Source organism: Phascolarctos cinereus, unplaced genomic scaffold (genome assembly GCF_003287225.1).
Source record: "Phascolarctos cinereus isolate Bilbo 61053 unplaced genomic scaffold, phaCin_HiC Scaffold_3;HRSCAF=262, whole genome shotgun sequence".
Classification (NCBI taxonomy): domain Eukaryota; kingdom Metazoa; phylum Chordata; class Mammalia; order Diprotodontia; family Phascolarctidae; genus Phascolarctos; species Phascolarctos cinereus.
This window is the reverse complement of record NW_027555736.1, coordinates 11,736,528-11,758,904: the sequence shown is the minus strand read 5'-3', so window position 1 is coordinate 11,758,904 and position 22,377 is coordinate 11,736,528. Positions and strand designations below refer to the sequence as shown.

At 43.3% G+C, this 22,377-nt stretch overlaps 1 protein-coding gene across 1 annotated transcript in view; it reads left to right on the top strand.

Annotated features, from left to right (window-relative positions):
- The window catches only part of LOC110198980 (lipase member N-like), a 33,093-nt gene extending 14,277 nt beyond the window's left edge, over nucleotides 1-18,816 (top strand). Inside the window, exons 5-9 of the mRNA XM_020973641.1 lie at nucleotides 1,015-1,151; nucleotides 8,939-9,085; nucleotides 10,322-10,393; nucleotides 12,766-12,837; nucleotides 18,583-18,816. Coding sequence (XP_020829300.1) covers nucleotides 1,015-1,151; nucleotides 8,939-9,085; nucleotides 10,322-10,393; nucleotides 12,766-12,837; nucleotides 18,583-18,816 — 662 coding nt within the window. The remainder of the gene's footprint in view (nucleotides 1-1,014; nucleotides 1,152-8,938; nucleotides 9,086-10,321; nucleotides 10,394-12,765; nucleotides 12,838-18,582) is intronic.
- Nucleotides 18,817-22,377: the final 3,561 nt, after the last annotated feature.

The following is a 22,377-nucleotide window of genomic DNA, read 5'->3' as shown; positions in this document are numbered from 1 at the left end:
TGGAATTGAGACAGACAGTCAAAAAGCATTTACGAAGTGACCGTATGTGCCAGGCCCTGTACTGAGCACCGAAGCACAAAAAGAGGCAGAGACAGTCCCACCCTTGGGAGCTCCCAAAGTAATGGGGGAGAGAGGACACGGAAACTCTTCGTACAAACAAGCTCGATGAATAGATGTGTATGAGAGAAGTGTATGAGAGAGAAGACAGTAGAATGATGAGGGCTGGGAAAGGCTTCCTGCAGAAGATGAGATTTTGGTTTGGACTTAAAGGAAGCCAGGGAGGTCAGGAGGCAGGGAGGAGAGAGGAGAGAATGCCAAGCATGAGGGCCACGCCCTGGAAGAAACCTCAGAGGCTGTCTTGCGGATGAGGTTAGTTTTCATTCATCTTTTGGACTGTTGCTCCAAGAGAGCCTTCTGTGAATATGTGTTAACAAATACCAATCAATGCCAATATAAATATCAATACTAAATATTAAATAGGAATGTATATGCTTAGTAAATATAAATATAAAATAACCTTATAGGGAAAAAAGCATAAGTAATCAACATGAGGAAACTGAGGCAAGCGACTTGCCTGTGGTCCTGTGTTTAAGAAGGATCTCCCACAAACCAGCTCTGGGATCTAGAGGAAGCGAGTTCTTCTCTCCTCCCCTCATTTCCTCTTCTATAAAATAAGAGCTTTGGAGTAGCTGATCTCTGGGGGGTGGGGCGGGGCAGGGGGGTAGGGCTGGGAGGAATTCCTTTAGCAAGAGAGGATTGAGTAAGTCTTAAAGATGAGAAGGACTTAGATCTTCTAAAGAGCCTGTAGGAAAAGAGCCCCTCACCCATAAAAATGGGAGGGGAGAAGATGACTGTGGCCCCTCCCAGCTCCACACCCTCTGCATTATAGCTCATCAGCCAGGGTCACCAAAGCGCAGCCCCTCCCCCTCTTAGGACCTGGATTCTGGTCATCTCTCTACAGACGAGGACCCAGGGCTTCTCCCTTCATCAGGCTGCCTTGTCCTCTTCTTTCAGGGTTTATCGCTTTCACCACTAGACCAGAAGTGGCCCGAAGAATCAAAATGAATTTTGTCCTGGGTCCAGTGGCTTCATTCAAATATCCCAAGAGCATCTTTGCCAATTTTTTTTTCCTTCCACAGTCGGTCATCAAGGTAGGCAGCTCCCCCCACCCACCCCCCTCTAACTCCCCACTCAAGTCTCGGAGGATTTAAATTCTGTTAAGAATCTTTAGAAGAAAGTGAAAGTAAGGCGCCGAAGCTTTGGCGTGGCTACTGAAGTGAGTATATGGGTGCGAGTGCGTGTGTATGCGTGTGCACATATGGTGTACTTGCATGTGTGTATGTGTGCTTGTGCACATTATGCAGTATAAGTGTGCATTCTCTGTGTAGGGTACATGTGTACCTTGTATGTGTGTGTGCGTGTGTGTGTGTTTTGCATTGTGTGCATGCCTTATTGTATTGTATGTGTGTATACATGTGTACATGCGTATGAGTACACTGAGCATGCATGTGAATGTGTATTCTCTTGTGTACAGGTCTCTGTGTATGCATGTAGCACTCATGTGTGCATGCACGTGTTTTGCATGTGGATGTATATGCATTGTGTATTGTATTGTGTATGCATGTGTTTTGTGTACATGCATGTGTATGTTTGTGTGTCTGTGCATCTCTGTGTGTATGTATGTATGTGTGTTTGTACACTTGTGTATCTGGGTGTGGGTGTGGGTGTACATGCATATGTGTATGTATGTGCAACCGGTATGTGTGTATGTTACGGGCATGTGTGTGCGTGTGTATGTCTGTGCATGTCGGTGTGTTTGTATGTGCATGCTGTATTCCAATTTGGGATTCTCAGTACTGGTGGTAGAAAAGGCTGGAGACATTTATCGAGTTACTCAGTTTGGTGAAGCACTCTATGCATACTGTTTGCTTCTCTCATCAACCTTGTCAACTAAGCTTGGCAGACATTGACGTCTCAATTTTACAGCTGAAGAAACTGAGTCTTAGAGCAGTTGAGTGATTTCCCTTGGGCCACATAGTCAATAGATGTTGGTGGCAGGACATGGAAGCCAGTTTTTCTGGAGCACATTGCAGGGCGATGGACAGAGCAGAAGCTCTGGGTTCAAATCCTACCCTGAGAATCAGTACCTATGTGACCAGTAGCAGAGCAACAAGCATTTATCAATGGTCTATTCGAGTTGTAAAGACTAACATTAAGCAGCGCCTGTCTTGAAGGCATTTACTTTCTGTGGGAAAGGTAATATGTTTGTGCAAGTCACTGCAGGGTGACGCTCTCAAGTCATTCCCCCCCAACCTCAGTTTCCTCATCTGTAAAATGAAGGACTTGGGCCAGATGAACATCAAGGTGTCTTTCTCTAGGCCCATGACCCGGGCCTCCAAGGCAAGCCCTTGCTCTATTTTACTAGCTGACCTTTACTTTACCCCTTTAAGGATTCTACATTTAGGATGCAAAAGGACTTTGGACAATCCTAAGTTTTTCTTTTACAAGGGGAGGCAACAAGCAAATATTAAGCACTTACTGGGTGCCAGGAACTATGCTAAAAGCTTGGGACATAAATACAGGTCAAAAGACAGACAGAACCTGTCCTTAAGGGGCTTACATTCTAATGGAGAAGACAACCCCAAAGGAGCTGGGGGGGGCAGAGGAAGTGGGGAGTATACTTGATGGGGCATAGCAGCCAAGTTGAGAAAGTTAGAAACAGCTGGGAGGGGGACAAAAGCTGGCCAGCCTGGACACTTCCCCAAAATGGAGGCCCTGGGAAGTTCTTTTGGAAGAAAGAGATGACCAGATGAAAGCAAGATTTGGGGAAGATGGATTGGGCAATGGGGTGAAGGGGATGTGACCGTCATCACTCATGTTTGTAGAGCACTGTAAGGTTTACAGAACTCTGTACTCCTGATAAGTCCATGACACTAGATGCAGCAGGCAATGCCAGTGGGGATTGCTCAAGCACATAGCCCCGCCTGTGGGCCACAGGAAGTTGGTGGGTCACACAGCGTCTTTGGCTTGTGTGCTGCATACACATATTTATGCAAATAGAATGGAAGATTGGAGCCAAAAAGGAAACAACGAGCCCTGATATTCTGGGCATTTGTCTGGCCACATCACATGGCATTGAGAAAAATGAAATAGGTGTCAACCAGATGGGGCATCAGATAGCTGTGTTTGAATCCTGGCTCTCATGCAAACCACCCCATGTGACCCTAAGGAAGCTACTCCCTTTCCCTGGGTCTCAGTTTCTCAATATGAAAGGGTTGGACCAGATGAAGATGACCTCTGGCTCTACCAAGTTCTCCCCGTGTGGGAAGGAACCTCCCAGCCTCTCTTCCTACCTTCCCAGTCACTGTCGAGGGCACAGCCGTCCTTCTGATCCTGTGGACTCACATTCTAGATGGCATCCTGGACTCCTCATTATCTCTCACCTCCCACATCCAATATGGCACCAAGGCCTATTGATTTCACCTCTGCAATATCGCTTGGATATGTCCCCTCTTCTCCTAACACTGCCCCCACCCTGGTGTAGACCCTCACCACCTCCCACCTGGACTGTTGCAGTAGCTGCTGGGGGGGTATCTGCATGCCTCCATCTCTCCATCCTCCATTCAGCTGCCAAAGTGATTTTGCCAGAGCCCGGCCTGACTATATCACCCCTTTCCTTAACAAACTCTAGTGGCTCCCTATTACCTCCAAGATCAAACATAAACCTCTCCCTTTGGCTTGTAAAGCCTTTCCTAATGTGGCTCCCTTTTACCTTTCCAGTCTTCTTACACCTTCCTCCCCTCTGAGCTCTCTATAGTCCGATGCCACTGGCCTCCTGGCTGGTCCTCACAGAAGACACTCCATTAGTCGACTCTGGGTATTTTCCATGCTTGGAATTCTCTCCTTTCTCATGTCCTTCTCTTGGCTTCCCTTCAAGTCTCAGCTAAAATCCCACCTTCCTTCCCTCCAATAGTTCTCCAGTTAACCCTGCCTATAGCTTGCTTGTAAATTGTCTCACCAACCGGGCTGTGATCTTGAGGGCAGGGACTGTGTTCTGCCTTTCCTTGTATCCCCAGAGCTCAGCACAGTCCCTAGCACATAGTAAACATTTAATAGATGCTAGCTGACTTGTGTGACCATGGGCAAAACACTCTACCTTTCAGGGCTGAGACCCTCAGCAACAAAACAAGGCAGTTAGATTAGGCTCCTCCGAGGTTCCTTCCAGCTCTGTTACCCACTGAACTAGGCAACCTCTGAAGGTTCCTGCCAGCTCTAAGATCTACGAGCCTTTTACAGATGAAGAAACTGAGGCATAGAGGCGCTGACTTGCCCACGACCCTATAGTGAATGTCAGAGACAGGATCTTCAGGCATCCAGGTGTCCTAAGTCTGAAAACAACCGCCTGGTTGCTGTTGGTAAATAACCATCAGAGTTTACTGCAGCAAACCCAGGATGCTACCATGAGTCCTCAATGATAGAAAGAAATCCTGGGTATTACAGGCAAGTCTCCCGCAAGGCATAGTGCCAGATGGGGTTTAGTTTCATTGCCTTGCTCTTCCGGCTCAAGGCTAGAGATTAACACTAGCAATAATTCTTAAACATGCCCTTCTGGAAACGAACCAGTTTTTCCATACAGATTGTAGCATACAGACAGGTGAAGCTCAAGGCAAAGAAAGTGCTTGGCTCCTCTAATACCCTCCTCAATTCTCCTTTCAAACACTCTTAATAAGGGTGACGGGTCAACTGCCATGGGCCACCCACTTCAAGGTCCCACCCAGCTCTTCCTTCTGTAGGCAGCACCTCCCACCCCACAGTTTCTCCATCCCAACCTCCATCCGTTCATCCTAGCTGCCCTAAGTCCACTGATAAAATGTAACCTCAATAAATGCTTGACGATTGATAAGGAATAGTATAGCGGAAAGAATTAGCCTCTGGAGTTAGAAGACATGAGTTAGAATCCTGGCTTGGCTTCTTAATTTCCATGTGACTGGAGTGAGTCAAGACCTGGTCATCACTTTCCAGATATCTACGATCTATTCCGGTTCTAAATCTATAATCCCATATATAGCTCTCTGTTTTACAAGGCAACAGCTAAACATTTAGAGCCGCTTGCATAGTGGAAAAGCACAGAAGATCTGGATTCAAAGGCCACCCCTGCTATTTGCCTCCAGTGTGTCCTTGGGCAATTATGTCCTCTCTCTCCAAGCCTCAGTTTCCTCAGCTACAAAATGAGGGAGTTGCGCCGATGACCTCCAAGGTCATTTTCAGCTCCAATTCTATGATCTTAAAATCCAAAATGCTTCCCCTCTCCAAACCTCAGTTTCCTCATTTGTAAAATGAGGGTGTTGAAGAAAATGGTCTCGAATATCTTGTCCAGCCCCGACCCTAATCTTCTCACAGGTTAATGAGGAAAGAATGGTTTTCATACCCCTTCTAAGCCATATGTGCATGATGTTCTTTTGTAAGTTAATTTTTAACTGGCATCTTTGTTCACATCATCAGAATCTCACCTAGTAACTCTATTCCTCTCCCATCCAGAGAACCATCCCAAATAAAACAAATAGTGTTTTTTTTAAAGAACAGAAGAGAAAGTGAATAGAGCACCAGCCCTGGAGTCAGGAGGACCTGAGTTCAAATCCAGCCTCAGACACATGACATTCACTAGCTGTGTGACTCTAGTCAAGTCACTTAACCCCAACTCACACACACACACACACACACACACACACACACACACACACACACACAGAGAACAAAAGGGAAAAAGAAGAGGAAAAAATAATACCAACCAATATATTCAAAAAGCTTAAAAACAGATGCAATGCGCCATGTCCATGGACCTCCCAAAGGAATGGGGTGGGAGCGCCTTCTCTTTTCTGGACAGCGCTTCTTCTTTATCATCTGGCAACATTTGCTTTTGATCATCTTGTAGGAGCATTGTCTGGTTACCGTTGTAACAATTGCCTCCATTGTTTTCTTAGCTTTGCTTACTGCCTCTGTTGCCTTTTTACCCATTAACATCCCTCAGTGTCTGGGGTCTTCTTATCCTGGAGCAGCCCTCTGTGTCTCCAGCCTCCTCCTCCCTCCCCTCATTTTTCAGCCCCCTTTGGTGCATGATCTCCTCCAATCAGAATGGAAGCTCTTTGAAGGCAAGGGCAATCTATCTTTCTTTTTGCTTGGCACCAAGTAAGTGCTTAATACTTACTTAGATTACATTAGATCATGTACATTTCCAGTGTTTCTCAATATCAATTCATCATATTTGTCATTTCTAATAGTTTGTTGAAATTTCATTACATTCATGCCCTACAATTCATATATCCTTTCCTCAACTGATGAGATTTACTGTTTCCAGTTCTTTGTTATCACAAAAAGTTCTGCTATTAAGGTTTAAGTATATAAGGAAACTTTCTTCTTATAGATGGCCTTCTTGAGGTTTAAGCCCAGAAATGGACTCCCTGGATTAAAGGGGGTGAACATTTTAGTCACTTCATTTGCATAATTCCATATTGCTTTCCAAAATGGTGGTAACATTTCACAGCTCCAGCAACAATGCGTTATTGTGCCGGTAGCTTCACGACCCCTCCAACATTGACAATTCTCATCTTTTATCATCTTTGTCTATTTCTGCATGGGAAGAGAAATATCAGTTTTTTAAATTTGCATTTCTCTTATCATTATTAATTTGAAGTATTCTTGGATATAGCTGTTAATAGACTGCAATTATTCTTTTTTTGGGAGGAGGGGTAGGCAATGAGGTTAAGTGACTTGCCCAGGGTCACACAGATAGTAAGTGTGTCTAAGGCTACATTTGAATTCAGGTCCTCCTGACTCAGGGCTCTATCCACTGCGCCACCTAGCTGCCCCAGTCTACAATTATTCTTTTGAGAATTGCTTGTTCATATATTCTGACCATTTGGCTATTGGGGAATGGCTTTTGGTTACATCTGTGTGTATATCTGTTAGTTGTCTATATTTATCATTTGCTTATCAGAGAAATGTGATACAAAGATTTTTTCCCCACTCAGTTCCTTCTTTATGTAAGATGCAGAAATTTTGTTTTTGCAAAAGCTTTTCATTTTCCTTGTAATCAAAGATATCTACCTTATCTTTGATAATTGCTTCTATCATTTTTTTTTGATTAAGAACACATCTCCCACCAGTAGCTATAAAGGGGTACATAAATGGCTTCTTTTCCAATTTTTCAATGGCATAATATTTACATAAAGGTCACATATCCATTTTGAATTGATTGTGAAATATGGTATAAGACGTTGGTCCAAGCCTGGTCTCTCTCAGACTTCTTGCCAGTTTTTCCAGCAGTTTCTATCAAATAGAGAGTTCTTTCCTAAGCAATTTATTTTTTTCTATTTATTGAACACTAGGATGTCAAGTTTCATTGTTTCAGATTTTTCTTTGTCTAGCCTTTTCCATTGGTCTCTTCTATTTTTAATCAACAGTAGGTGTTTTTGAATTGCTTCTGTTTTATAATATAGTTCGAGGTCTGGAAAATGCTTTCATGCCTTTCCCCCCCTTCATCCCTACAGTAGACAGGGCCTGAGTCAGGAAGACTTGAGTTCAAAACCAGCTTCAGACACTTAATAGCTGTGTGTTCTTGGGCAAATCAATTAGTCTCTGTCTCAACTTCCTCATCTGTAAAATGGGGATGATATTAGCACCTCCCCAGGTTGTTGTGAGGATTGAATGACATAATTATAAAGCACTTAGTACAGTATCTAGCACTAGTAAGTGCTATCTAAATGGTGGGTATTATTATTACTGTTACTGTTATTGTTTTTCTCTTGATATTCTAGGACTTTTTTTCCTTCAAATGAATTTATTTTAGCTGAGTAAATAAAGTACCCCATGGATAGTTTGCTGGCTCAAGCACTGCAATTATAAATTAACTTTGGTAGAATTGTTGTTTTTATTATATTGGCATATCCCAGCCATGAGCACTGAATATGCCTTCAGCTATTCCAGTTTTCTAATAGTTCTTTGGGGATCACTTTGTAATTGAATTTATACAACTGTTTTGTGTGCTTTGGTAGATTAATACCAAAACATTTTATGCATCTTGTAGTTATTTGGAATGGACTTCCCTTTACATTATTGCCTTTTAGATTTTGCAATTATATAGGTCTTCGACAGGCAATAAGTATTTATTAACCACTTAGTATATGCCAGGCACTAAGTCCCAGAGATATAAAAGAAAGATAGATTGTCCTTGCCTTCAAAGAGCTTACATTCCAATTGGAGAAGATTATACACCAAGGAGGGAGGAGGGAAGAGGAAGCTAAAGACACAGAGGGCCGGTCCAGGGTAAAAAGACCCCAAGCACTGAGGGATGTTTCAGGTGAGATGGCAACAGAGGCATGGTGGCAATGTCTTGAGATAGATGATAAAAAAGAGATGGGGCTGGGGGAAGAGACAATAGAACTCTTTCAAACACATGTAAGTTTATGTCCCAAAAGTCTTAGTGCAGTTTAAAGCTATTAACCAAATTCTAGTTCTAATCCTATTAAACTTCAACCTGCACTAAGACTTTTGGGACACCCTATACAGTATGTCATGCAACCATCCCTTTGGACCTGTTTCCTCTGAAATCTGTAAAATGAGGGGGTTAGACCCCTTGGCCTCTAAGGCCTCTTGTAGCTCTAAATCTGTGTTCCTATTCTGCCTCTCTAAGCTTTGACAACAAACAATGGGGCCATAGTCCCTACTTGCCTCCCTCCTAGGGTTGTTAGTAAGATGCCATCTTTCATGTGTCCAAGGCTGTGCCAACATGTCTATTGCTGTTCTGGCTTGTCTTAGATAAACTTGACTTCTTATAAGTGAATGCAACCCTGAAGATTTTAAGTGCCCAGTGATAAAAATGACCTCCCAAATCAAGAATTTTGCTTGCTCTTTCAAAGCAAACTGTCTGCCATGTTCACAGGCTCTGTGGGGGAAAAAAGGTTTCCTATTAGAAGATTCTGCAAAGAAAATACCTTCTGTTGAATTGTGCAACCGGAAAGTCCTCTCCTGGATATGTTCTGGGTTTATCTCCTTGTGGGCTGGATTTGACATCAAAAATCTGAACGTGGTACGTAAAAGCCAGGGGCCTTAAGGGATCTGTATTTCTTTGACTCTTCTGGTTCCATCTCTGCTCATACCTAGTGTTTAGGGCTTTATAAGCCCCCAGACCCAGAGTCTGGCATTGACAATGAGCTCAGGTTATTATTGTGCGTCCACATATGACGCCCCAATGTGTGACTTCTCCCTGGGGTTCCTGGCCAAGCTGGAGAAAAACAAGCACCTGGCATAGGAAGAGAAACCAGAGCAAGGCCAGCGACACTTTACCCCAGGGTGGGAAATGTAGAGGGTGCCACTGCACCATCTTGCTCCACAGTGGGGGAGGGGGCCAGAAACACTTCTATTCCTTATTCTGTCTCCATTTCCAGAGATCACACCCCTAACCTCACCCTCCTCAACACCTGTCTTTCCAGAATACAAAAACCTGAGTATATTCCTCAGCTATGTTTCCTTCCCTCAGGCGCTACATCCCAACTAAGCCTCCTCCTCTCCTATCCCTACTACTTTGTTCCAGGTGCAGAAATTCTCTTGGACCCCAGTTCCTAAGAGCCCCTCCTCCAAAATGCAGGTTTTGCTCCATGCAGGGCCAAACATAACACCACACTCACAGAACAGTCTCAGAAAAGAATAGGAAGAGAGCCAGAAAGCCGTCTTCTCAATGGGTGAAGCTACGTGAACTCCTATGCAGAATCCCAGTAAAAAAGCCTGCAGGGTCCTGGTCTGCAGGGCCTAACCTCACACAAAATAGTAGAAGTCCAGAGCCTTGGATTTACAGTCAGAGGAAATGGGTTCACTCCTAGCTCCAACACCTTCCAACAGCATGACCTTGGGATCTCTGAGCCCCTCTGGACTTCAGTGTCCTTCCCTCTAAAATGAGGGGGTTGGACCAAAGACCGGTGAAGTTCCTTTCTATTCTAGCCTGGGAGCCTCAAAGGTCTCATTCTTAGACAGGTTTTCCTGACATCACTACAGCCACATTTTCCCCCTGCTCCTGACTCTGAGGCCGAGTAGGAAAAGCCTCTTCCCTCTTGTTCTGCTTGACTTCAGCTCTCTCCTGTCCGCTTCTGACTGTCAGTTTCATTTTCTGGAAAATGAAGGGCTTGGACCATACGAGCTCAAAGGTAGCTTCCTGCTCTACAATCTCAGCTCTCGGTCTTGAGATGATTGCTGTGTGCTGAATAATAATTGAAAAGTAGAGATTTCTGTCTCTTTAGATGATGTTTGATGAGTGAGCTTTTTCTTTCAGAGCCGAACTTCTATCTACTTTTCCCATTCTCCCTCTGGGACATCCATACAGAACATTCTGCATTTGAAACAGGTAAGAGTGATTCATCACTGAAATCTGTGTCCTCTCTCTCTCTCCTCTCTCCCTCTCTCTCTCCTTCCATCCCTCCCTGTGTGTGTGTCTGTCTGCCTTTGTCTCTCTGTCTGTCTCTCCCTCCCTTTCATCCCTCTCTCCTGTCTCTTTCTGTCCCTCCTTCTCTCTCTCTCTCTCTCTCTCTCCTCTCTCCTCTCTTCTCTCTCTCTTATCTCTCCTCTCTCTCTTTCCCTCTCTCCCCCCTTCCCTCCCTCTTCCCCCCTCTCTCACCCTGTCCCTCCTCTCATCTGTTGGATGCTTAGGATCTTTTGACTGTCAATGTGCTTGGCCCATAATATGTCTTTGAAAAGCCTTCCAGTTACTCAGGCCCATCCTGGACTCCTCACTATCTCTACCCCCTTCCCCCCACAACCAAGCTATTGCCAAGGCTTATCAGTTTTAGTTTCATAACATCTCTCCAATATACTCCCTTCTGTCCTTGGACACTGCCTCCACCCTGGTGTAGACCCTCATCACCTCACACCTGGCCTATTGCAATAACTGCTGGTGAGTCTGACTGCTTCAAGTCTCTCCACTCCAATCCATCCTCCATTCAGCCACTGAAGTGTTTTCCTAAAGCGTAGCTCTGACCATGTCACTCCCCTACTCAGTAGATTGCAGTGGCTCCCTATTGCTTCCAGGATCAAATACAAAATGTTCTGCTAGACATTCAAAGCCCTTCACAACTTAGCCCCTCCTACCTTTTGAGTCTTCTTACACCTTGTTCACCTCCAACTACTCTACAATGTGGTGATGCTGGCCTCCTGGCTATTTCTCACCCCTCCCCTACCATTTCCTGACTCTGGTATTTTCCAGCAGCTTCCTCCATGCCTGGAATGATCTCCCTCCTATTTCATGGCTGTTCTGGCTTCCTGCAAGTCCCATCTAACCTCCCACCTCCTGCAAGAAGCCTTTCCTGACCCACTGTAATGATAGTGGCTTCCCTCTGTGCGTTGTCTTCAATTACCCTGCCTGTATCTTGTTTGTACACAGGAGTTTGCATGTTGTCTCCACCGTTAGAATGTGAGCTCCTTGAGAGCAAGAACTATGTTGTTGTCTGTCCTTGTACCCCCAACACTTAGCATGGGAATAGACACATAGCAGGTACTTAATAAATGCTTAATATTGTTCCCTGGCATTGGGAAAGCAGTAGGGAATGGTGGAAAGTGACGTTAGTGTTCTGAAGACCTGGTTTTAAACCTAGGCCATGCCCTTCATTAGCTCTGGTACCTCTGACAAATCTCTTCCCTTCACTGGGCCTTTGTCTCCTCTTCTGTCAGATGAGGAGGCTGAGCTAGATGATGCTTTTATCTTCCAGCTCTGATGCTCTAGGAGTCTGTATTGGGTTGGCTTCTTTACTATCCCCTGTGATGGTTTTTGTATTTTGAATGCCAAAGAGTGCTGGCTGGGTCAGCTGTCTCACCTCTATAGCTAGCTGTATAACTGGAAAATGAAAAAAGGCAGGATTTGGGGGCTCCTTGGTCAATCCATTCTGTTTCCTGTCTGAAAAAGTCCCTGGGCTGTAGAAATAATGAGCTGGCCATTGCCTTAGTTGTAGGGCATGGCCTGGGTGTGGGCAGGTGAGGTGAGAGGGAAGTCAATGGGAGAGGAGAGCAGAAGTATTTGTGGGAGAGATGGGGGCTGTGTCCAGACCCTCATTTCTTTGCCTTCCTACCAAAAGAAGTCATAAGTCATAGTTTCCCTCTCTCTCTCTCTCTCTCTCTCTCTCTCTCTCTCTCTCTCTCTCTCTCTCTCTCTCTCTCTCTCTCTCTCCTCTCTTCTCTCTCTCTCTCTCTCTCTCTCTCTCTCTTCTCTCTCTCTCTCTCTCTCTTTCTCTCCCTCCCTCTCCTTTTTTTCTTTCTCTCTTCTCTGTTTCCTATCTCCTTTCTTTATCTTTCTTATCTTATTTTCTTTCTTTCTCTTGTCCTTCTCTCTCTTCTGCCTTTCTGTGTCTCTGTTTTATTTCATCTCCATTTCTGTCTTTCTCTCTCTTTCTTTGTTGTCTTTGCTTTTTCTTGATCTCTCTTCCTCTTCCTCCTCCTCTTCCTCCTCTTCTTCTTCTTTTCTTTCTCCCCCTTCTCCTCTTCTTCTGTGTGTCTCCATATCAATTGTCTGTGCATCTATCTCTCTTTTTCTCCCCCCCCATTCTATGTGTATCTGTGTGTGCATAAGTGTCTATACCTCTATCTGCCATCTAACACCTCCCTAAAACATGGAAAGATGAGGTTCTTCTTGAAGTGATAGTATTAGTGCCATGAGGCACTCTATTCTATAGAACATTTGCCTTTGAAGTTCTTCTACAATGTAATTTACCATTTGCTTGTCCATTTCAGCTTTTCCAATCAGACGAGTTCAGAGCTTACGACTGGGGTAGCAAGGCCGAGAATATGCGTCATTACAAGCAGGTTAGTTCCTCGGCACATCAGACAACTATGCTCAAGGGTTCTAAAGTTCATCTGCAGGAAGGGCATGTCTCAGGGTGCCAAGGGTGGGGCTCCTCCAAGTGGATCTTCTTGTTGGTCGGGGGAATAGATTCCAATGAGCAGTCAGCCCAGAGGAAACCAACCCCAACCATTTATTCCAGCTCTCCCATTAACTGGCTCTGCATCATTTCCAAGCCACTTCTTTGTTGGGCTTCAGTTTCCTTACCTGAAAAATGGCAGGACAGTCTACACTAGATGATCTCTATAAGCCTTTGCAGCTCTAACACTTTTATTCTAAGTATGCTGAGCCAGATTCTCCAGTTGCTTGGAGTCCTACCCAGCATCCTATCCAATAAGCCTCCAGAAGGTGCTGACTCTTTTGAGACACAGAGAGGCGGTTATCCCCCGACTTTTATCTACTTTCTATCTGAATGGTTTGATAGCTGGACTTCTGTGGTTCATCCTATCTAGGCATGCCCTACCATGCTTCATTTACTCCCTAACCATCTTTTCGCCAGCCACCATGTTGCTGCGTGCATCCCTTTTCCAGTTCTGGAGCCTTAATTAATTCACTATTGCCACTGTTTTCAGGAAAGGTAAGCAATCTACTTCCCTATTGCTCCACCTTACCATTCTGGCCAAGATGAAGAAAAAGAGAAGACAGCAAAGAAAGGGAGAGAGAGACAGAAATGGAGACAAAGTAAAACCAAAGTCCAAACCAAAATACCCCTCTTTGGCCACTACTCTCCTATAGGTGTGTTTGCTGCCTAGCAGAAGATAAGCTTCTTAAGGGTAGGGACTGCCTTCACTTTTGGTATTTGTATGTCCAGAAATTAGAACAGTATTTGGCATATAATACTTAATAGAGTCTTTTCCACTCATTCATTCACTTACTCACTCATTCATTCATTTTGAAGAAGAGGACTAATCCCCATTGCTGTTTCCCTGTTTTTGAATGCTTCCCAAAAAATTTTCCCTTTAACAGCATCCGGTATTTTCCAGGTGTAATTTAAGGTGTGACAGACAACCATTTCAGAAGGCTGGATTTTGCTTTCGCATCTCCTTCCTCTTTTTCTCCTGCTTCAACACTGACCTCCCTGGTCCATCCTCCATAGCTACTTCCCAATCAATAATCTTCTCTTTCCCAGACAGCACTGGTCCCTTTTCTTTATTATCCCAGAAGGATTTTTGTCCTACAGAGGGAGGTTGAAAGAAGCCGAGATGGTGGAGTATTGGCAGCAATTCAGCTGAACCCTCCCAACATTCTTCTCCAAACATCTTTAAAATTTTGCCACAAATAGAATTCTGGAGTGGAAGAGCTAACAACAGGTCAGAGTGAGACATTTGTCCAGCCCAAGACAACTTAGAAGGTCAGAAGGAAGGTTTGTGACACCAACGTAGTGTTCAGCCAGGAGAACGGTGCACACCAGCAGCTGGCCTTGGGGGGTGGCTGCAAGAGAAAGTGGTGGCAGCTTCAGGAGATCTCAGTCCAGAGGCAGTAAGGGGGATGATCAGAAAGAGATTACAGGAGACACACTGTGGTATGGGTATAGGATCTTGTTGTATTGTCTATACATAGTTCTGGGTCACAGATCCTTGGTGAAGAGGAGCACTAATGCTTCTGGTCAAGGGGATCAGGGCCCTCAGTCATAATTCTAGGGTAGAGAAGAGTGAATTTAGGGAGTAGGACCCCTGGTCTTAGTTCCAAGGCAGAAAGGAGCGCTAACAGTTCCAGATCCAAAAGGACAGATAGCACTAATGGCTGTAGGGAAACAAGGTCCCTTTCAGAGTAAAAAACAAAGCACAGGCCAGAAGAACAGTGACCACACTTCTCTTTAAATCATATTACTTTGGAAGCACCAAAAACTTACAGACCTTCAGAACCAGATCTGAAAACATGAGCATGAAAAACCTGAAACTTGGGACAATGGCTCCACCACCCAACACAAAGTTAAAAGTCAAGAAATAGGCTGGAAAACGAGCTAACAACAACAGCAAACAATAACCTGACCATAAAAATTTAATATGGTAACAAGGAAGATTAAGACACAAACTTAGAAGACAGCAGTGTCAAAACAGCTGAATGGTAAAAGATGCACAAAAATTCGCTTTAAAAAAGCACTCCTCAAAAAAGCAGACTGAGGGCAGCTAGATGACACAGTGGACACAGCACTGACCCTGGAATCATGAAGACCTGAGTTCAAATCTGGCCTCAGACACATAACACTCACTAGCTGTGTGACTCTGGGCAAGTCACTTAACCCCAATTGCCTCACAAAAAAAAAAGGAAAAAGAAAAGAAAAGCAGATTAGGCCAAATGGAAAAGGAGGTAAAAAAAAATTTACTGAAGAAAAGAACTTAAACCAGAACTGGAAATGAAAGAGTATAAGATGCTCACTAAAGGAAACAATTCCTTAAAAAATTAGAATTGGGCAACTGGAAGCTAATAACTCTATGAGACCTCAAAAAACAATGAACCAAAGTCATAACATTTCATCAGAAAAACAACTGACCTGGAAAATAGATTGAGGAGAAATAATTTATGAATTACTGGAATACCTGAAAGCTATGATTAAAAAAAAGAGCCTAGATATCATATTCCAAAAAATTATCAAGGAAAACTGGCTTGGTATTGTAGAATCAGAGGGTAAAATAGAAATTGAAAGAATCCACCAATCATTCTCTGAAAGAGATTCCAAAATGAAAATTTCCAGGAATATTATAACCAAATTCCAGAACTCCCAGGTCAAGGAGAAAATATTGTAAGCAGCCAAATGAATAAATAAATGAATAATTCAAACATCATGGACCACAGTCAGAATCACATAAGAGTTAGCAGCTTACATAATAAAAGAGCAGCAGTCTTGGGACGTGATATTCCAGAAGGCAAAGGAACTAGGATTACAACCAAAATAAACTACCCAACAAAACTGAGTATAATCCTTCGGGAAACATGGCTAATTAATAAAATGGAGTAATTTCAAGCATTCTTAATAATAAAAGAGACCAGAGCTGAATAGAAAAATTTACATTCAAACATATGACTCAAGAGAATCATAGAAAGGCAAACATAAAAGAGAAATCAAAAGGGATTCAATAAATTTAAACTGTTTACATTCCTATATGGGAAGTTGATACTTGCAGCTCCTAAGAACTTTGTCATTATGAGGCAGTTAAAAGGAGCATATATAGACAGAAGACATGGGTATGAGTTGAATTTGATGGGAGGATCTCAAAAAAACCCTAAGGAGTAAAAAAGAGGGATGCACTAGGAGAAGGGGAAAGAAGAAGAAGGAGAAAAGTTTCTCACATGAGGAGAGGCATGCAAGGAAGAGTTTTTTCAGAAGAGGGGAAAGGAGTATGTGGTGGGAAATACTTGAACCTCATTCTCATCAGAATTAGTTCAAAAAGGAATAACGTAGATGGGTACAGAAATCTCTCTTACCCAACAAGAAAGTAAAAGGGGAAGGGGATAAGAGAGGGAGAGGAGGATTGATAAAAGACAGGAGAGACTAAGAAAAGCCATGGTCAGAAGCAAAACAGACTTTTGATGAGTGACAGGATAAAAAGTGAGAGAGAAAAGGATAAACGAGGAGGGGGGAGCAGGTTGGAGGGAAGTACACAGTAATTGTAACTGTGAATATGAATGAGATGAACTCACACATAAAATAGAAGCAGATAGCAGAATGGGTTAGACACTAGAATCCAACAATATGTTGTTTATAAGAAATATGCTTGAAACAGAGACACACAGAGTAAAAATAAGGGGCTGGAGCAGAATCTATTATGCTTCAGCTGTAGTAAAAAAGGCGGGGGTAGCAATCATTATCTCAAACAAAGCAAAAGCAAAAACATACCTAATTAAAATAGTTAAATAGGGAAACTGCATTTTGCTAAAAGATACCATAGACAGTGAAGTAATATTAATATGGATCAAGTAGTAGAGCATCCAATTCTTAAAAAGTTAAATGAGTTACAGGAGAAAATAGACAGCAAAACTATACTGGTAGAGAACCTCAATTTTCCTCTCTCAGAACTAGATAAATCTAACCATAAAATAAATAAGAAAGAAGTAGATAAATAGAATTTTAGAAAAAAATAGATACAGTTGACCTCTGGAGAAAATTTAATGGAATAGAAAGGACTATGCCTTTTTCTTGGCTGTATATGGCACTTTCATTAAAACTGACCATGTATTAGGGAATAAAAACCTCACAAAACTCCCCCCCAAAAAAACCCCCAGAAATATTAAATGCATCATTTATGACCGTAATGTAATAAAAATAACATTCAACAAAGAGTTGTGGAAACATAGATTAAAAATTAATTGGAAGGGGCAGTTAGGTGGAGCAGAGGATAGAGCACCTGCCCTGAAGTCAGAAGGACCTGAGTTCAAATCCAGCCTCAGACCAAACACTTGACACTTACTAGATATTTGACCCTGGGCAAGTCACTTAACCCTAATTGCCTAAAATAAATAAATAAATAAATAGTTGAATTTAAAATTAACTGAAAACTAAATAATCTAATCCTAAAAAATGAGTGGGTCAAAGAACAAATCACAGAAACAATAAATAACTTCATTAAAGAGAATGAAAAAAAAATGAAACAACATACCAAAACTTATCGTATGCAGCCAAAGCAGTACCTAGCGGAAATTTTATAGCTTTAAATGCTTTCATCAAAAAAAAAAAGGGCAAATCAATGCAATTTTGTTTAAAAAACCTAGAAAAAGAACAAATTAAAAATCCCCAGTTAAAGCACTACAATTAGAAATCCTCAAAAATCAAAGAAGAAATTAATTTTTAAAAAAGTAAAAAAAAAACCAACTCAAACCATTGAACTAATAAATAAAACCAGAAGCTGGTTTCATGGGAAAACAAAAACAAAATAATAAAGTAGATAAACAATTGGTTAATTTGATTAGAAAAAAAAATTTTAATTACTAGTTTCAAAAATGAAAAGAGTGAATGTACCAACCCTTACCTGACCAAAAATCTCTCCTACATGTGGTCCTCCAGCCTTTGCTTAAAGATCTCCAGTGTAAGGGAAACCCCCACCTCTAAAGGCCTCACCTTCTCTGTGTGTAGTGAACAGAACCCTGTATTTGAAGTCAAAGAACCTGGGGTCTGGGTCAGCTAGGTGGCACAGTGGATAGAGCACCAGCCCTATAGTCAGGAGGACCTGAGTTCAAACGTGACCTCAGACACTTGACACTTACTAGCTGTGTGACTGTGGACAAGTCCCCAATTGCCTTACCAAAAAAAAAAAAAAAAGAACCTGGGATCAAATCTCAGTTCTGCCACTTAGGAGCTTGTGATTTGGGGCAAATTGCATAGCCTCTCTGGACTTCAGTTTATCTATAAAATTAAGGGGTTGGATATGATGAGCTCTAAGACTCTTTCTCTTGGAGCTGTATGTGGTTAGAGGGTAAATGCCTATGGAGTTAGAAGGAAAGATACCAATATGGCTTAATGACAGATGAGAGAGTAAGGCAGAATAGAAAGAACACTGCACGGTCAGTAAAGAGGCTCAAGTGTAAGAGCAAATGATGTTGCTATCCATGGAAAGATCTTAGAAAAATCATTTAACTGCTCCAAGCCTGAATTTCTTCCTCTGTAAAGTTAGGGGGTCCACTTCAGGTCCCTTCCAGTCCTAAAAATTTTCATCTTTGGGTTGCTATGATAACAACTTCCTTCTGAAAAACCCTTTTTTCCTCCCCAACAGAGCATCCCTCCACTCTATGACTTGACTACCATCAAGGTGCCCACAGCCATCTGGGCCGGTGGGAAAGATGTCCTTGTCGACCCTCGCGATGTAGCCATGCTACTCCCCAAAATCAAGAATCTCCGTTTCTATGAGATGCTGCCAGACTGGAACCACATCGACTTCATCTGGGCCCTTGATGCACCTGAAAGGGTTTACAGTAAAATCCTCTCTCTGATGAGGCAGAACCTATAAAAAAGGGTCAATAATCCTGGAGGTCCAGAGCTAAGGAGTCCAGCAGGGGCACAGTCCATAAGCAAAGAGGCAGACTTTCCTTTCAGCCTCCTCACTTCTTGCACAGTGACCACCAAGGTAGCCCAATGCTACCTAAGCCTCCTTGAGGCACTGTGGCCTAGTTCTCACTCCTCTGAACTATTGCTAGCTTGAATCTTGTGTAAGAGGCTCTATGGTACAGTGGAAAATCCCAGCTGGGGATCAGGGAGAAGACATTTAGCCCCATCGGAAAAGGAGGGAAGAAGGAAGGAAGAGGGAAGGGAATGGTCACTTCTATAGCATCTGTGTGGCATTGCTGAACTGATAGTAAGGAAGACCCGGTTTAACCCTCTCCTCTGGCCCACCTGGCTCTGGGATCCTGGACTAGTGGCTTAATCTCTCTGTGGCCCAATCTCTAAGACTGTAAAAGAGGGACAGGATTTACACTGATAAAAGCAGTTTCTCACTGAGAGATCTCTGATGAAACCACAGCAGGGAGAGGGAGGGAGAAGGTGGGACAGAGAGAAGGAAGAGGGGGAGGGGGGAAGGGGGGCAGGGAGGGATGGAGAGGGAGAGACAGAGAGAGAGAAGAGAGGGGAGGAGGGAGGGAGCAGAGAGGATGAGAATGGAAGGAGGGAGGGAGGGAGAGAGAGGGGGGGGGAGGGAGAGAGAGAGAGGGAGGGAGGGAGAGGGAGAGAATGATAATACCTGTAGTGCCTACCTATCAGAATTGTGTATAATATATAAAGTGCTTTGCAAAGCTGAAAGGACTTTGTAAATACTAATCATTATTAAGGGAGGAAAGGAAGAGAATAATCATTTATATAGCACCTACTATGTGCTGAGAACTGTGTGAAGAATTTTACAAATATTATCTCACTTGATCTTTACAATAACACTGAAAGGTAGGTGCTTATTATTATCCTTGGGCAGCAGTGTCCCAGTGGATAGAGCACTGAGCCTGGAGTCAGAAAGACTTAACTTCTTAAGTTCAAATCTGGCCTCAGACATTTACTACCTGTGTGACCCTGGGCAAGTCACAGGGTTAACTGTTTGCCTCAGTTTCCTCATCTGTAAAATTAGCTGGAGAAAGAAATGGCAAACTACTCCAGTATCTTTGTGAAGAAAGCCCCAAATAGGGGCAGCTAGGTGGCATAGTGGATAGAGCACCAGCCCTGAAGTCAGAAGGACTTGAGTTCAAATCCGGCCTGAGACCAAACATTTGACACTTACCAGCTGTGTGACCCTGGGCAAGTCGCTTAACCCCAATTGCCTAAAATTTAAAAAAAAGGCCCCAAATGGGGTTACAAAGAGTCAGATGTGACTGAAAACAACTGAACAACATTATCCTCATTTTATAGATGAGGAAACTGAGGCAAAAGGAAGTTACACAGACAATAAATGCCTGAGGCTAGATTTGAACTCAGGTCTTCCAGTGAGTCACCAGCTGCATCACCATCATCATCACCGTCATCATCTAATTCCATCAGTCAAACTCTCCTTTCCCCAGTGCTAATTGTTGTTCTTCAGTCATTCAGTCATGTCCAACTCTTCATGACCCCATGAACCCCTTTTGTCCTCCTCTCTATCTCTCAGTCTGTTTATATTTATGTCCAGTTTCCATCACACTATCTCCCCATCCCATCCTCTGCCCTCCCTTTCTCTTTTTACCTTCGATCTTTCCCAACCTCAGGGTCTTTTCCAATGAGTCCCATCTTCTCATTATGTGGCCAGAGTATTTAGCCTTCAGCTTCAGTATTTGCCCTTCCAGTGAATGGCCTGAATTAATTTCTTCAGGTATTTACTGATTTGATCTCCTTGCTGTCCAGGAAACACTCAAAAGTATTCCCCAGCACCCCAATTCAAAAGTGTTGATTCTGTGGCACTCAGCTCTCCTTGTAGTCAGACTCTCACAACCATACATCGCTACTGGAAAAACCATCGCTTTGTCTATAAGGACCTTTGTCAGCAAGGTGATGTTCTCGTTTTTAGTATGCTGTTCAGATTTGCCATAGCTTTTCTGCCACAGCGCGAATGTCTTTTAATTTCATGGCTGTAGTCTCTGTCTGCAGTGGTCCTAGAGCCCAAGAATGTAAAATCTGAGGCTGCTTCCATTTCTCCTTCCTCTGTAGGCGACCAGTTGCCAATGCCTTAATTTTTTTTGACATTAAGCTTCAAGCCAGCTTTTACACTCTTCTCTTTTACTTTCATTAAAAGGCTTCTTAACTCCTCTTCACTTTCGGCCATCAGACAGTGCTAATTAGCTAACCTGATAACTTTGTCCTAAATTTCCAGAGGAGAGAGGAGATGTCTGCTTTCTCTATTCTTTTCACAGTGACCTGGAAACAAAGACCCAACTTCTGTTGCCTCAGTCAAAAGGCCGACTCTAAAGGGAAATCTTTCAGGGCCCGTGAGGGGAGAGAATAGTGCCAAGAGAGGCCATTAGGAGCCATTTTCCAGGCCCTGATGCCCTTTCCACTGCCTACTGGAAAAAACTGGGTCTGGAGCTGGGAAATCCAGGCCAGCTTCCTGCCTCAGTCACTCACTATTGCCGTGAGCTTGGACAAGTGGCTTCTTCTGTTCGGTCCTCAATTTCCTCATCCATAAAATAAGTCTTGGCTGACACGCCTGCCAAAGCCATTTCTAACTTTCGGATACCATGATAAAGACGACACTCTGGAAATTCCTGTGAAGGCAGCCACTTCCTGTGCCTATGGGTAGGGATGGCTCTGCTTTTCAGAAGTCCCATAATTTGTCTTCAGCAGTAAACCAGTATTTCTATTTTCACTGAAGAGTTATGATTCACAGGTTGCGTTCCTCACTTCCCTGTTTCATCACGATGCACTGAGAGGAGAGCCAGATTTGTAGTCAAAGGTTGTTGCTGAGTTATTTCAGTCATGTCCAACTCTTTGTGATCCCATTTGGGGTTTTCTTGGCAAAGACATGGTAGTGGTTTGCTATTTCCTACTCAAGCTCACTTTACAGATGAGGAAACTGAGGTAAACAGGGTTCAGGCACTTGCCCAGGGTCACACAACTAGTAAGTATCTGAGGTCAAATTTGAATTCAGGTCCTCCTAACCCTAGGGCTGGTACTCTATCCACTGCACCAAGGACTTGGGTTCAAATCTCAGTTTTGTTATTTACTGTGTGACTTGGGAAAGTCACTTTGCTTCCTTGGGCCTCAGTTTCCCCCAGTGTTAAATGAAGGGGTTGGACTTAGGGGTCTCTGACGTCCCTCCCAGCTCTAGATCTATGATATGATGGTGCTTTTATCCATTTTCTCCAAGTAAGGTTTACAAGTTTCCACAATAACTATGTGAGGGAATGAAGAAAAACCCACACTGGTGAATAACTGGTGGGTCCATGCAGACTCACCTCCCACCTTTCCACATCCACATATATATTCAGCTGTGAACAGCAATCTCCACCTTTTGAGATGACTCGAAGTCATGAAAACAAAGCATGGGCCCTAAAGCAAGCAACGAGGTCCTCCTCCTCCCAGAAGCCTTTGTGGATTGCCCTGGCCAGTAACGCCTCCCTGC